Source organism: Tachysurus fulvidraco, chromosome 1 (genome assembly GCF_022655615.1).
Source record: "Tachysurus fulvidraco isolate hzauxx_2018 chromosome 1, HZAU_PFXX_2.0, whole genome shotgun sequence".
Taxonomy (NCBI): domain Eukaryota; kingdom Metazoa; phylum Chordata; class Actinopteri; order Siluriformes; family Bagridae; genus Tachysurus; species Tachysurus fulvidraco.
Window position 1 is genome coordinate 28855890 of NC_062518.1, and position 15275 is coordinate 28871164.

At 35.7% G+C, this 15275-nt stretch overlaps 2 protein-coding genes across 21 annotated transcripts in view; one reads left to right on the forward strand and one right to left on the reverse strand.

Moving 5' to 3' along the window:
• Window positions 1-7301, forward strand: part of ank2b (ankyrin 2b, neuronal) — an 86915-nt gene extending 79614 nt beyond the window's left edge. For 7 of the 10 annotated variants that reach the window (XM_047815554.1, XM_047815555.1, XM_047815556.1 and 4 more), the window contains 5 exons: window positions 2112-2195; window positions 2730-2894; window positions 2978-3166; window positions 3921-4012; window positions 4514-7301. In XM_047815554.1, coding sequence (XP_047671510.1) covers window positions 2112-2195; window positions 2730-2894; window positions 2978-3166; window positions 3921-4012; window positions 4514-4754 — 771 coding nt within the window. In that variant the 3' untranslated portion in view covers window positions 4755-7301. Of the gene's footprint in view, window positions 1-1589; window positions 1680-2111; window positions 2196-2729; window positions 2895-2977; window positions 3167-3920; window positions 4013-4513 lie in introns of all 10 variants that reach the window. The other 3 variants (XM_047815552.1, XM_047815553.1, XM_047815557.1) reach the window with 3 other exon arrangements.
• A 72-nt stretch (window positions 7302-7373) lies between these two features.
• The window catches only part of camk2d1 (calcium/calmodulin-dependent protein kinase (CaM kinase) II delta 1), a 71984-nt gene continuing 64082 nt past the window's right edge, over window positions 7374-15275 (reverse strand). For all 11 annotated transcript variants that reach the window (XM_027169194.2, XM_027169191.2, XM_027169189.2 and 8 more), the window contains 4 exons: window positions 10601-10676; window positions 10415-10509; window positions 9443-9674; window positions 7374-9248 (listed from right to left, as the gene is read on the reverse strand). In XM_027169194.2, coding sequence (XP_027024995.1) covers window positions 9245-9248; window positions 9443-9674; window positions 10415-10509; window positions 10601-10676 — 407 coding nt within the window. In that variant the 3' untranslated portion in view covers window positions 7374-9244. The remainder of the gene's footprint in view (window positions 9249-9442; window positions 9675-10414; window positions 10510-10600; window positions 10677-15275) is intronic.

The window sequence follows — 15275 nt, forward strand, 5'->3', positions numbered from 1 at the left end:
GCCATAATTTTATTCAAAATTCAAAATATTTCTTTTGCGAAACATGATGTGGATGAAGAAATTGTCTAATTTCCTCAACAGCCAATTAGATAAATACCATATCTCATGAAGAATCAAAACACTTTCAACTGTGGCAGAGCAGCTAATTCAGAGGCCACATTTTTATAGAGAGTTTGTTTTCAACAGCAGGATGTGACAATTTCTTTACTGTAACTTTGTCATATTCTGTATCATAGAGTTTAGACCTGTGTCTCATTTGCTACCAGCCCACAATGGTTTTATTGGTTTCCTGTGTCAGTAATAGAATTAGTCTGTTCACAGGGGAGAGTGTCAAGACTCTACTAAAATAAAACAAGAAACAATCTCTCTCTCTCTCTCTCTCTCTCTCTCTCTCTCTCTCTCTCTCTCTCTCTCTCTCTCTCTCTCTCTCTCTCTCTCTCTCTCTCTCTCTCTCTCTCTCTCTCTCTCTCTCTCTCTCTCTCTCTCTCCTCTCCTCACACACACACACACACACACACACACACACACACACACACACACACACACACACACACACACACACACACACACACACACACACACACACACAACCACAACTACACAAATGATTGTTTGATTCCAACTTGTCCCACCCAATTTCTTTACAATGATTCATGGACTAGTTTTCATAATTTTCAAAGAAATCATTAATCATAAAATTCAATGAATATCTATTAAACACATTTCTAAAGTATAAGTTGTTTTATTTGTGTCTAGCATAACAACTGTTTTGTACAAACCACCAATTTTGATTTCATGGGGACTTTCTCACTGTGAATGACTTTTCTCACAAAGCTCACCTTAAATTGATTACTGCCTTTTTTCAATCCTTTGCCTGTTTTCCACCTAAAATACCAATATCTTCATATAATGTATATTAACCTTAAACAATCCATTTCCTTGTCTAAAATAAAGAGTGGTGAAAAGATAAATTACTAATGATGGGCCTCATTTATCAATCACCTAATAAAGTTTTATATAACTGATTTATTTTTAATACTTTTATATATTTGTGTGGATTTATGTTTGCTTGCTTTCTTTCTTTTATCTTTATTTAAATTTACATTTAATATTACTTCAATATTATTATGAAATGAATGAACTGAAAAACACAACTATTTAAACTTGACATTATACATAATCCCTACACAAAACAGTAGTAATTTTTATCTAATTGTATGATATGAAGGCCAATAATTGAGGTTTACAATAGTTAGTCTTTTTATATGTACATTCACACCCAGAAACATGAGTGGGATATGAACGTTTTTCTGAAAGTACAGGATTATGAATACCAATCTTCTTGGGAAGATGTAAATAATTCTGGTATTATTCATACAACTGATCTCACAATAAATGCGTTTGTATCCAGCTTGATAAATGAGGCTCAATGAGCGCAGGCAGCTAACATGGAAAGTAAAATGTGGTTGAACATAAGCTGTGTAGTGCATTGGCCTGGCTTGGTGTGACGTGCAATAATTTAAGAATAAATATATATATATGAATATATATATATAAATATTCCCTCATACATAATACACATGTCTCAGGAAATAGCAGCGGAGCTAGGCTTGCTGTCTGATAGTTCAGATGAAGAGGTGTTGACCACCCGAGTGGTACGACGCAGAGTTATAATCCAGGTATTTGTTTAGGTGTGCAAAATATAATATCATGATACTAAGAAGTGAAAATAGTCTTTTGTAACACTGGTTCGACTGATTTTTTACCCTTGCTCTGCCTATCAAGTCTGGTAACACATAATTTATATATATTAGCTGCATTTGCCATCCATACATAATATTGCTTATGGTTTATACTGAGATAAGTTGTATGTATATTAAGTAAATAGATTACAATAGAGATATTGGCAGGTGGGGAAATATTAACATCTAACAGTAAAATATTTCATTTTAGTTACATGCTCATTAATTGTTTATAAATATTTAATGACTCAAAAGATTTTCAGCCTCTGCATACTTAATACTATTTCCTGTGTGAATTTTAATTTATCAGGCAATATATTCATATTTCTATATAACATCATTTATATTTGGTGTTTTGTTGTTATCTAGGGAGATGAATTGCCAGAAATTTCCCCTTACAAAGTGACTGAGGAGCAATACACAGATGAGCATGGAAACATAGTCACCAAAAAGGTACCTGTTGTTTTATTGTGGAGTAAAATATTAAGGCATTGCTTAAGACAGTGCTTTTATTCTGGTGAAACTACAACAAATGAAAGCATAAATTAAGTGCATCGTATAACAATATACACTATGAATAACTACCATTTATTTTAATATAAAATAATATATACAGAAACCTTCATTTTAAGTTTTCTTTTGGTTCTGACCTGTAAGATCCTTACCATGTTTCTGAGATGTATCAAGTCAGTTATGGTATTGATGAGATCATTTTTTTATTTATCCACTTCACAGTGAACACACTGCAGACTTCAGGTGTTTATTTATGTAGCAGTTTTTGTTTTCAGTTTCAGTTTTTTTTTCCATATCTACTACCCTCGATTCATGGGTTGGTTTGCAGTAGCTTCATTGGTTATTACACAGATTAAAGGTGTTGTAATGTAATGTGTACCATCTTCTAGTGTACACAAACCTCTTTTTTTCTATTGCATCTTTGCCCCTTTGTCTGATACCGATGCTCTTATGTCTTTTGTTACGTTCACACAGATCACAAGGAAAATTATCCGCAAGTATGTGTCTGCCGATGGAATAGAGCGAGAGGAAGTGATGCAGGAGGGAACTCAGCAAGAAGCCATCACTGTAGATGAGGCTGATTGTTTTTCCAAAGTGTTAAAAAGGACTGTAGTGAAGAGTGCAGGCGACCAGACTGAGGTACATGTACATTTTTAAAACAGAGCAGTTTTTGATAAACCTTTCTTAAAGTCTGCCATTTCCTAAAATATGATGAACATCAGGTGACGTTTTCTGAGGCGGCACCTGTTGGCAAGGTAACAGCCTCCGGGTATGAAGGAGAGAGTGCAGACGGTCGTAAAGTAAGCAAGGTCATCAAAACCATGATGGTGCAGGGTGAGAGGATGGAAAAGCAAATCGGTGACCCCTCGTTGTCAGCAGACCTTCCCTCAGCAAAAGAAGACTTTGAAACGGTGTGAAAATACAGTCTGTAAAATTAATTATGCACTGTGTAAAATAATTGAATAATTCATATTTTTAATCATCAGCAGTTTAAATTTGTACTGGTTTTTTTTTGGCCATAACACAAAACTAAATATATAAATAGTTAAAATAAAAAAAACTCTCATGTACACTCTAGAGGCCATAAAGGTTAATCACCTTGTTTTTCTGAAGCACATGTTCCCAACCATGGTCACAATTTGAACAATTATGCTTTCTCAGAGCAGGAAAAACTAAGGGTATTATCTGCTGTTTCACAACCATTAAAGATTCTATGTAAAATATTACAGGATGAAAACCTTTAAAAAACAATCAGACTTATGGCTTAACCAAGCCTAGTGTTTAAGGTGTTGTATTACCAATTGGGAGTTTGTGAGTTTGATTCCCACGTCCACCAAGCATGCCACTACTGGGCCCCTGAGCAAGGCCCTTAGCCCTCAATTGAAAAAGGGCATCAGGTCTAGTGAGACCACTACTGAAAATCCTTCTTCATTTCTAATTTAATACAATTTTCATTACAAAAGATATTACTGTCAAAAACTTGAATGAAATGTAGAGTTTATATTTGTAGTCTACATTTATATTTCACGAAATGTAGAGATGAAATATTTACATGAATTTGAGAGTTTTTTAGTTAGTTATGCTTTTTGTTTTAATGACTCTTTACTGTAAACTCTTTCCTCCCCTCTAAACTGCTTTCTTTCACACTTCTTCTATAATATCCAGGCTTTGAGTTATGCAGGAGGCTTTGACAAAGTTGTCTTGCCTCATTTAGTGGAGAAAGAGATTATGAAGGAGGATGGATCTATGATCAGAAGGTTGGGATAGTGCTATGGTGTGATTTATGAGCATAATATAACATCAGAACACCAGAATGAATTTAAACTTGCAGAGGTGTGGCATGGCATCTTTAATACCTGTTAATCATGCTTGTGTATGAGGTGTCAATAAAGTACTTTTTAAAGCTTTACTCATGAAGCATAATTAGCTGTAGCTTTGCTAAGAGAAAGTGATGCAAATGAAACAAACATGAAAGCTTTGATAAAATAAATGAAACCTTTGTAGCCCATTAACATCAGCATGGAAAAAATCAACCAATTAATGTTGCTTGGCTTCGAGGAAACTTACAAATGCGTCTAACAACATGCCTTATTAACTTCACTATGTTCCATATTATTTATAATAAATACGTATGCCTACATAGTATATTTTGTAAATTAGAGTAATGTATTACATTATGGTTTTGTATATAGAGAGATAATTTTGAGATTGAATAAAATAATCCAAGTTTGTGACTTTTATTTATGATCTATCTGCAGGACCCGCATGCGTAAGGCACGCACTCAGAAGAAGACTGTGGTGAGGGACGGCCAGAGCAAACATATCCACCTGGAGCGACTGGAGGACACTCCGGAGTCCCTACAACCTGATGACCTGCAGCAGCACCTACACCAACTGCTCCAACGCTACTGCACACCAGAAGTGGAAGAGGAGGAAGAGGATGAAGAGGAGGCTGAGGAGGTGAAGGAGAAAGATGAAAAGCAGGACACAAACGACTGATTTTCTATTACCTTTTCATTTATTTGTGCTGTGGCAAGCCTCCCAAAAACCTTGGCAGAATAGATCAGATTGTGACCCAAATCCTCTGTTGTCACTTCGTCTCTCACCATCACCATGACAGTGACTTCCCCTGTTCTGGACCCTTCTTTTACTTTTATTTATTTATATGTTAATTTTTTTTCCTCCGTTGCAAAACAGGAAAGATTTGTGTGTTAGAATTTTTTTTGTTCATGCAAATTTTTTCTATTTTTCTTACTTTGTGACCAAAGATTTTACCTTATTTTAAATTAACATAATCTTAAATATGGGGAAAAAACAACTAAAAATCATCCTGGACATTACTCATTCACAAACCCCTTGTTTTTAAGAGCAGAACACAAGATATGTAAAAAGATCAAAAATGAAAAATATTCCAATATGCACAAAAACATACTGCGGTTACGGTTAATTAGCTCAAATTCTGTCCACAGGTTTTGATAACTTGACCCTTAAACGTCTGTTACTGGGCCATGTTTACTGTACACCACAAACACAGGTTACCATTTGGACAGTATTGAGATCATGTTTAAAAAAAAAAAAAGAAAAAAAAAAAGAAATATGGAGCGAATTGTGTTCTGTGTGGTTCATCACGATACCCAGAATGAGCTTGAGCAATTTGTATGTAGTATAAATGTAAATTCATATATATATAAAAAAAGATGCCAGATGCTAGCTTTTAATGTGCTTTCTGGGTCATACTGAATGAAAGCTAGGCACATTGTTCCTAACACATGCTTGTTTTTTTTTTTTTTTGCTGGTCCTTCACATATTGTTACAGTATAAAGAGCGACAACAGCTTTGCACAGTGGATTCAGTCTGCCCTATTTACTCTGTGTGTGTGTGTGTGTGTTTGTGTTTCTTCACCATGTTAACCTCCTGTCACAACACTGCTACTCTTCATCTGCACGTAAGAAAGAAGCGATCATTAAAAGTAACTTTATCAGACAATAAGTTTGCTCCCTCCAATTTTTCACCATGTTCCCTAACACGATTAAAGTATAGCTGTAGATAATGACTTTAAAAGCTTAACCAAAATCCTAATGTGTTTGTAGACTTGATCTCATTCTCTTCCATACTGACACAAGAGCAAAATTAATATTGAGAATTTCACAGCACTGTGAACAGGATAGTTGATTAAGGAAGGTAAAAGTTTTTGCATTTGTTTTGTTGCATGTAGTACAAAATTAAAGACGTTGAACAAAATCATTCTTTAGTATTTCACTGTGGCGTCAACGCTAGATCGATTCCCCTGTAATAAACATTAACTAAGAAGAGTGCTATAAATGATCCTTGTAAAATAATAACATGGACTTCATATGAATTTGCTTTTTTTATTCTATCACATTTACTAGTGTTAGTAATAATACTATGGACTTTAGGAAGAGAAAACGTAAATCCAAACAAACAGTTTTATTTAAATTACCTGCATGTTTTACATTATTTGAAAAATATTTTGTTTTTTATTATTATTATTTTTTGTGTGTGTTTCTTAAGTGCCTCCGGTAAGCTTCCACTGGTCATAAATAGTGGAAATGTAACTGCAGGAAATTTCTATCGAAAGTCCTAAAAGAGAAAAGCAGACAACAACAAAAGAATATTATAAGTAGCAGTGCAGTGACACTGATCTGCATTTAGAGTCTCTGTAAACTACAACAAACTCTAATTAACCCCACCTCCTCTCCAGGTTGTAGTCAGCTGTTGATTATGCTCTAGTTGTGAGATGACCAGTCATACAGTCACACAAAAAAAAAACAACTAAAATGTGATGAAAAAGTAAGAGGACATATCATAGCTACACCAATTGCTGCAAAAGTTTTAATAATTACTGAGAAGTACCGTAGACGGCTAAAGGAGGACTGTAAGAAGTGTAAACTACAATCCCTCGCCTTTGGGTTGTGGCGAGTCGTTATCCTTTAACATATCTGATTATGGTTGTAGTGGTAGCAGTTTTATTATCTTCTCATGTTTTGTGAATTTGTCAGATTTGATGGTTTATTTACAGTGACAGACATGTTGGTTATGATGACCACAAAAGTACAACCTCCATCTCAACCAAGAAGGCATGAGTAACAACTAATCCCATCTGATACCATGTTTTGTTGACTTCTTCACTCCCACATTTTGTTCAATGCCCATAGAGAATGTGTACAAGTGTGTATGTGAAACTTTCAGTGGTCTTTATGAGTAGCAAGTTAATCTTTTTCTAATGGACATTTAGCATGTGTACTATAAAGCCATTCTTGAAATTTATTTCAAGCTTCAAATACAAATCCTGTGTGTAATTCATTGGGGTGGTCTGGGGAGGTGTGCAGCCAGACTCTGAGTTAAGCTGATTAATAATTTATGCGGCACAGGACATTTACTGTTTGAAAACAACGGCTGTTTCATGAATAAGCATCTTGTTTCTAGGCTGATGAACATCTATAAAGGCATGTGTTCATGACTAATAAACAAAAACAGCAGCTGCAGTGTATAAATGATGGATAATAAATGATATCATGTAGATCACTTGCTGGTGCCTGGGGCTTTTTATTATTTAACATGGGACACTTCTTGGAAAAATGAAAGAAAGAAAGAAAATTGAAAGAAAATACCTTAGTTTTATTTAGATTCTTTTATGTACAGAAACCACAAACCTGCTAATAGTTTTCCATTAACCATAAAAAAAAAAACAATTAACACAAATATATTAGTCATGCATTGATGTAAGTATTTTTATGCACAGTAATATGTTGCTCTATGTATCCATGATTTCATTTATTAATTAACAACAAAAAAAAAACAAGGATTTTCACAGTTTATTTATTTGCTTTATTGTGTCCTTTGTAATGGCTTGAGTATTTGTATTTCTGCTTAGTGTACAGGTTTTGTGTATTTGGGGATTTTCTTCTAGTAACAGCAATTAATGATCTATTGGACTAGAATAAAAAAGTAACAAAACACTAAAAAAAGATGCAAATAAAACAGAGCAAGATAAAAACTGATAGCGTTACATCTGAAACCGCTGACCGCAGACACTGTATCTAAATACAACATCGATATCAAATCAAGTCTCAAATTCAGGTTTTTAATCAAGTTTAAACAAACTCAAGCTTTATTTAAATGAAATACTTATCAAATAATATCAACTGTTCTGCAAATAAATCATCTTTTTATAATAAATCTGTGAAATATTCCTATTTTGCATTTGTTTTTCACTTTGCATGGATAATAGTAATAAATTTTGCAAATATAAATCATTTTGAAACCACTTCACGGCACTTACTACTGCTCTCTCATTCAGTTTAAATGGACAGTCTAGAATATAAAGCAAAACTGTTTAATCTACTTTACCCTTTAGCAAGGAACCATCACAAAAGCAAATACACGATACTGAAGAAAAAAAAAGTAGTACATAAAAGTAAAATAAGTTGATAAAAGATGTTTCATGCATTACATAATAACAGAGAATGCTAATTAATTAAGGAACAAGTGAAAATACAGAAAACACATTATTATTATTTAAGAATACCCCATCAAGTGATAGTAAACAATATAAAAATGAAAACAGAGGCATAAAACTCTCACAATAAGTGAATGAAATAAAACCGGATATTCATGTGGATTTGTAAAGTACATACTTTTCATTAAAAATAGGTGAATTGTTTTTACTGGGTTTATGTGATGAAGTGGAAAACATCAGAATAAAATAGCGAGCTGTAGGCTATTGTGCTTCCTTTGGCAGTTAAACCCATAATAAGGCCATAGCAACCTCAAACAGAAAAAAGCTGGCAGAACTAAGCTCACGGTCAACTGTAGAATCTCTAAGAGATAAAGCAGGAATAGCACTTTACACAACGTCATGAAAAGTCACCAAAAAAAAAACAAAAGCGAGCTTGATTTTCAGATATCTTTTTTTTTTTTGCCTGAATAGAAAAGCACTGAAACAAGACTGAGGTGGCTGTGATTTGCTGCTAATCCTATTGTCAAGATCAGTGACTGATATCGTGCCTAGATTACAAATTACTCTACAATGATCAGGTCACACATGTGCACGTGCATTGGTGTATAGCAATCAAACGTGATGTTTCCTCACATACTCACACACCCGAAGATATATCAGCAAGTGTGATTCCCTACTTTCACACCATAGTAAATGGAAACATTAAATTTAAAAATAAAAAGTGTATACATAAGTTTTCAACATCAATGTTTTATGAGGAGAGTGTGTGAGCCACACACGCACATGCGTGGGTGAACACACACACACACATGCGTGCACACACACATTTCCTAATACAAAGTGATATTAATTCCCCACCTGTGTGCAGGCTAAAGTCCAGCAGTGACGATATGTAAACAAGACTGACAGGGTAGAGTAGTTGTAAAGGTGGGGTTTGAATAAAGCAGACACTCAGTGACCATTTAACGTCAAGTCCCTTAGACTGAGCTGTGCTGCTCCAGACGCCTCATTAACTGTGAAACAGTGAAATATACATGACAGTCAAACTGAGAGAAAAACATGCACACTATTTATGTTTGACCTGCACACACACAGACACGTATACGTACATATGCACCTACATAAATGATCACGTGTGTGTATATACATACATACACACACATGTAGACACACAAATGTATACATGCCCATAGTCACACAAACTCACTTGGTGGGCACGGTTGGTGAGCCCGAGCGGTGGAAGTGAATGTTCTGCCACTTGCTGTCACGGCGATGCCACACCCGGGTCTCCTCTGACTGCATGGTGCGAGGCATGTTGTTAGCATCGATGTACTGTGTGAGTCTAATGTAGGCTATACAGGCAGCCTCTTCTCCCAGCAGGTGCACGTGAGGATTCAGCAAAATAGTGTGGACTGTACGCCTGTGGCTTTTTGAGAGAGCTGAATACAAAACAAACAAACAAACAAACAAACAAACAAACAAAAAAACAATGCTGAATTTATCATTCTCATGTAGGTTGAGCTACTGTACAATAATGCAGGAACAACCAAACATTACATGCTCCACAGGTTAATCCTCCAACATCACAAGCAAGATGCTAAAATCAGAAAAGATAGAAAGAACTTTCTATTCACTCAGCTTCAGAAACTGGCTTAGAGTTGTGGTATAACTCAGATTTGATTCCATTTGCCTCCAAAAGCATTTTCCAAGAGAATCTCTTTGCTACTTTTTTCATTCTTTGGAAATGTTCCTTACAACTACTTAAAACGAAGAAAAAGTGATGCTCAATATATTAAAGATTCAATATTGAGTAATCTGTACTATTTCTAGGTTTAAATTCAAATTAAACAAACATGTTATATCGAGTATGTTGACAGGAATTATATAAAAGGTCAGATTCTCCTCAAAGTTTTTACACAAACTTGAAGTACTGTACTTAAAAAAAAATGCTACTGTACAAAATCCTAAGGAATTATACATTACACTCAAGTTACTGCTGAGAGTTTGATTTCCAATAAAAAAAACAAACTATAGCATACAAACTCTGAGCTTGCTGATCAAAACTTGCTAATTTAAAATAAAAATAAAATATAAAAAATAAAATAAATAAAACATTTCATCAGGTGACTTTCTGCATTTAATTGTGCTTTGCCTCTTAAATTATTCAGTGATAGCTTACAGTTCTCAAAGTAGAACCTGTGGAAGTCTGTTCCCTCCACCAGGTTTCCCAAAGCCTCGGGTTCAAAAGAAGTCAGTCCAGGATCACAGATCTTGCTGTCAAACATAAAGCGCACAGAGAAGATATTTTACTGCATTAAAGGATGACTGTGATAGCAGGGAACTTATGGAGAGGAAATGCACTCACGTATAAGCTTCGAAATCTCCATTGTTGATGGCCTCGATCAGCTGCTCGGTCACTTTTATTATCTCCTGCTTTCGTGCTGAAGAGAAAACAAGTGACGGTGTGAAAATGTCAAAATAGCTTTTTAGAAAAATAAGTAAATAAAAATAAAAGAATGCTGTTGGATCATGTAATTTTATACACAACAGAGTGACTGATGGCTCTACAAAACACACACACTTGAGCACAGATACACACACACACACACACAAAATGTGATTTAGTTCATTCCTGGATGTATCATTCTGTGTATATTAATCACAACTACTGTATGTTCATTATGAAGCCACTCATTAAATGAGGTATTAGACTTCTTTTAGCATTAGCATTGCAAATAATTATGAATGTGGATCACAAATGTGGAAAGAAAAAGAAAAACCTCCTATAAACACTACACATTAGAAGCCTTATATGATGAGTAAGTAAGAATAAATTAAAGGTTAAGGAAAAGAGCTCTGGAGCCTGCGACATACTGGACTTACTCTGTGCTATCTTAGAAAACAATGACTGTGTCTGCTCAACTGTTCATATTTATTCTACTTATTATAAAGTTTGAATAGTTATAATGAGAAAGAGACCACATATTAATATAAACAGCATCTAAAAATGGCTGCTGTGCTTCCTGGAGACCCTAAACACATACATGGGACATGAATTAGACAGAGATAAATGACCCAAATTTGCACACATTTGAAAACAAATAACATATGTCTATTTAAAAAAAAAAAAACTCAGATAGAGTTAGTCTGTAGGAAAAGCCCTGGCATGCATACATCCATCAATCCATCTATCTTTTGTACGGTTTTTGCTACACAGGGTCGTGTGAACCTGAAATCTGTCCCAGGAAACTAGGTGGGGAAAGCCTGGACATGGTGCCACCCCATCACAGGGCACATTTACGCACCCCATTCACACTCTATGGACAATTTAGGCATGCCGAAGCTACAATGCATGTCATTGGACTGGGGGAGGAAACCAGACAACTTTGAGGAAACCCCTGAAGCACAGAAAAAACAATCAAACCCCCAACCCTGAAGGTATGAGACAAACATTCTAACCACTAAGCCTCCTTGTATGGCAATACATGCCATACAACACTATATATAACCTAAATATTTTATTATATGATATATTTACTCTAAATATTTGAAACTCAACACACATGTGGATGCATATGATTTTAACACTGTGCACAATGTCCTAGATGAGTGTGCTGAATGATTGAGGTGATTTTGACTTCTGCCAGCAGAGAGCACTGCTAGCACACATTTCCCTGAGAACTACTGTACACATCGCAAATAACTGAATTTGCAGCTCAGGTTATACTAAAAACATGTGAACAGAAGAGAAGCTACTAAAAACTGAGACCTAATGAGTTGGTTGTGTAAAAACACAAATATATGTCAAAAGCAGGAAATGATTGTGATTGTGATTCATGATTGTGATTGTTTTGGGGGAAAATTGCAAACTTGACCTTAAACCCAATACTTCAATTCTTTACACTTCAATATGATAATTAATGATTATTACTCCAACTAATCTACTCAGAGTTGGAGTAATACACTGGATGTGTAGTGGCTGAGGCTGTTCGAGAGGAGGCTCAAGGTTAAAGCACTGGCCACAACTTTCTACAGAGTTCATGATGAGAAGCCAGAAAGGAGGTGAGACACTAACAAATAAACAACCAGAAGCAATTTGAGTGTGCAGCTACAGCATTCCTCTGCTCCTGGCAATGCACTTGGGAAACACCAGACAAAAGAGGATGAGGAGGAAGAGGAAGAAAGTGAAAGGGAGGAAAATGTACTTGTAGACTCTAATAGCATCCAGAAGGTGGTGTACTTGACAGGCGAATAAAGAATAAGATGACGACGTATGGGGTTGTGGTAGAAAGGTGTATGCCGAATGGATATATTTGCATAGAATTGTACACGGAATAAAGGTAAAGGGATACAAGAAGTAGTGACGTAAGGAGAAAGACAAAGAAAAGACAACAGGACACGAATGAGTTAAAAGGTATCATATACAGTCATGAATTTAGATTACTTCCAAGGAACCTGCTGAAAACAGTGGAAATCTGAAGAAAGAGTGGAAAAATGCAAAAGAGTGTATGGTATGTTTTGCATACTCTGCTTCCTACAGCATCCATTTCAGTCACAGCTTTTATCTTTTACAATCTGTATGTAGTACAGATTTTTCCATCATTTTGACATTGATAATGGTTTTCCAACTCTTCTGGAATGCATCCAGTGCTTTCGGATTAAAACAGTAATTTTTCTAAAATAGTTTTAACATGTGCTTCATAGGAATCTAGGATTATTGTTCATTTTGCATGTATGCAGCCTAGCTTGGTTTTAGCTGTTAATGCAGAGCCAAATAATTTGCAGGTGTATTAGCATGATGTTGTAAAGTCTCTGCTGGTCATCTATGATCATGACTAGAGGATGCAATGGGCAGAGAGTACATAGTGTAGAATCTGCATAAAGTTCAACCTCTCCTATATTTCCACACCCTATTTTCTGGTCTTTTGGCTCAAAGACTAGCACATACTTCCAGCTAGCCACCACATCTTTTTATTTTTCCAGCTGAACACATAGAGAAAAGAGCTATCTGCGCTCTTCTACATACACAAGCTTACTGATGGCAACAATTACTTAGTGTCAGGCTAATTGTTATGGAAAAGCGAATTTTTTCCCTCACACACTCTTTTACATGAATGGGTGTTGCAGTGATGTAGAGCTCCTTTTCTGCCTGGCCACTTGTGAGCCAAAATTGAAACTGGCAGTTTACAATACAAGTTCATTTGAAGCACCATTTGCTATTCTACTATTCAAAGTGCACAGACAATCCACCATTACAATTAACACAAACCTCAACCCCAAGACTAAAGATTTCCCTACAAACCCACAACCCATCAATTGTACAAATTCTGGTTGAAGTTCTCATTACTTCGAGGCTGCTGAGGATGGCTCCACATGTACCGTACAGCCTGGAGATACATGGGATTTCTGTACCGCTTAGAAACTAGAAAGATGGCTTTGGACTGCAAATACCACAAACAGTGGTAAATGCACTCAACTGTCCATCAGTGAACTGTTAATAAATGTTAATAACAGACTTCATGTTAAAACTAGAATGTATATCATGGTTACACAATATGTTTTGACCAAATGGTGCTCAGTTAGGGAAATGAATTCTTATCACAATAACAAGTGTTACCCAGACAAGGATCAGTTTCTTTTTGAGACTGGTTCCTCTCAACGTTTCTTCCTCATATCGTCTCATATCGAAATTTTTTTCTTGCCCTGTCATTTCGTTGCTCATTACATAAATAACATTTCTGTAAAAAGCCATGCATGAAACTCTACCTTCAAACTCCGGAACTAAAGCCTATCTGGTGCACTTGCCTATCTACTCAACCCTTTATTATCCTGAGTTAAATCCCACGCTCTGTCTCGGTGCACAGTTAGAGATTTTGATCCTTACCTTCCTCCTCCTCCCCAGCACCACCCATGCAGATCTGCTACAGGAGAATTCCTTCTGTCTTACTGTACCTTGTAGCAGCAGCATGTTTCTAACATGTCTATGTTAGTGCAGATTCAACAGGCAAGTCTCCATACTCACCCAGCAGCAATATAGCAGATCTAAAGATCTAATCTTCCAAGACCAAACCGACCTACATTCCATTCCAATCAATAAAAGCTCATTAAATTTAATCTGGGGGTTGGCATGACTGAAATAAAATTGATTTGAATTATTTAATTGATTTGAATGTTTTTTTAGAAGTCTTTTTGGGAAAAAATTTGTACTGCAACAAAGACTCATTTCAAACTACAGTATGTTTCCAAATGTTTATGTTTAAAATGATCGAGCTTTAACCTGCAGCAGACAATAATTGCTTTGTTGGACATCACGTTGCACAGACGATTTACTAATGAGCTGACAGAGATTAAGGCCTTATGAAAATCATTCAGTCACACACACAGACCAGCGAGAGAGAGAGAGAGAGAGAGAGAGTCTCATAACTGAAAGAGTAGAGAAAACAAAACAAAAAATATCAGACAGGGAGTGAGATAAGGACTGAACAGAGCACACTTACTTCTTAATAAGCACGACAAAGCCTTGTGTCTTTTAAATAGGCTGCTCCTGTAAACCGCTGTCTTTTGGTATGTCTGATATTCAAGCATTGTGTCAATATGCAATATTGCTACAGTACACATTACATGTACAAATAATTCAGTTCAATCAAATCTTTTATATTTAGGTTCAATGTTTTTGGGAAGTTAAACAGTGCACTAAACCATGACACAGAGGCTCATGTAATGCAAACACTCAAACTGAAAGATGTACCACTGAATTTGTACAGTTTACACACTGAACTCACATTAAATACCAAGATTACTACAACTTAAATAATACTCAAATTGTAACCTTCACTTAGTCAGACAGACTTTTATACATTTTTGCATAAGCTAGCCAAACAGGGTCACAGCCAAAAATAAGTCAGTGGTGATGTGAAGAATAAAGTGAGCTGCTGAATGGGAAGATGAGTGACAATAAATAGAGCAAAAACAGGAGCACGAGTGAACAGAATTGAAACCCTGGTAACCCTACGCTGCTAACTAAAGTGTGTAGTGTGTGT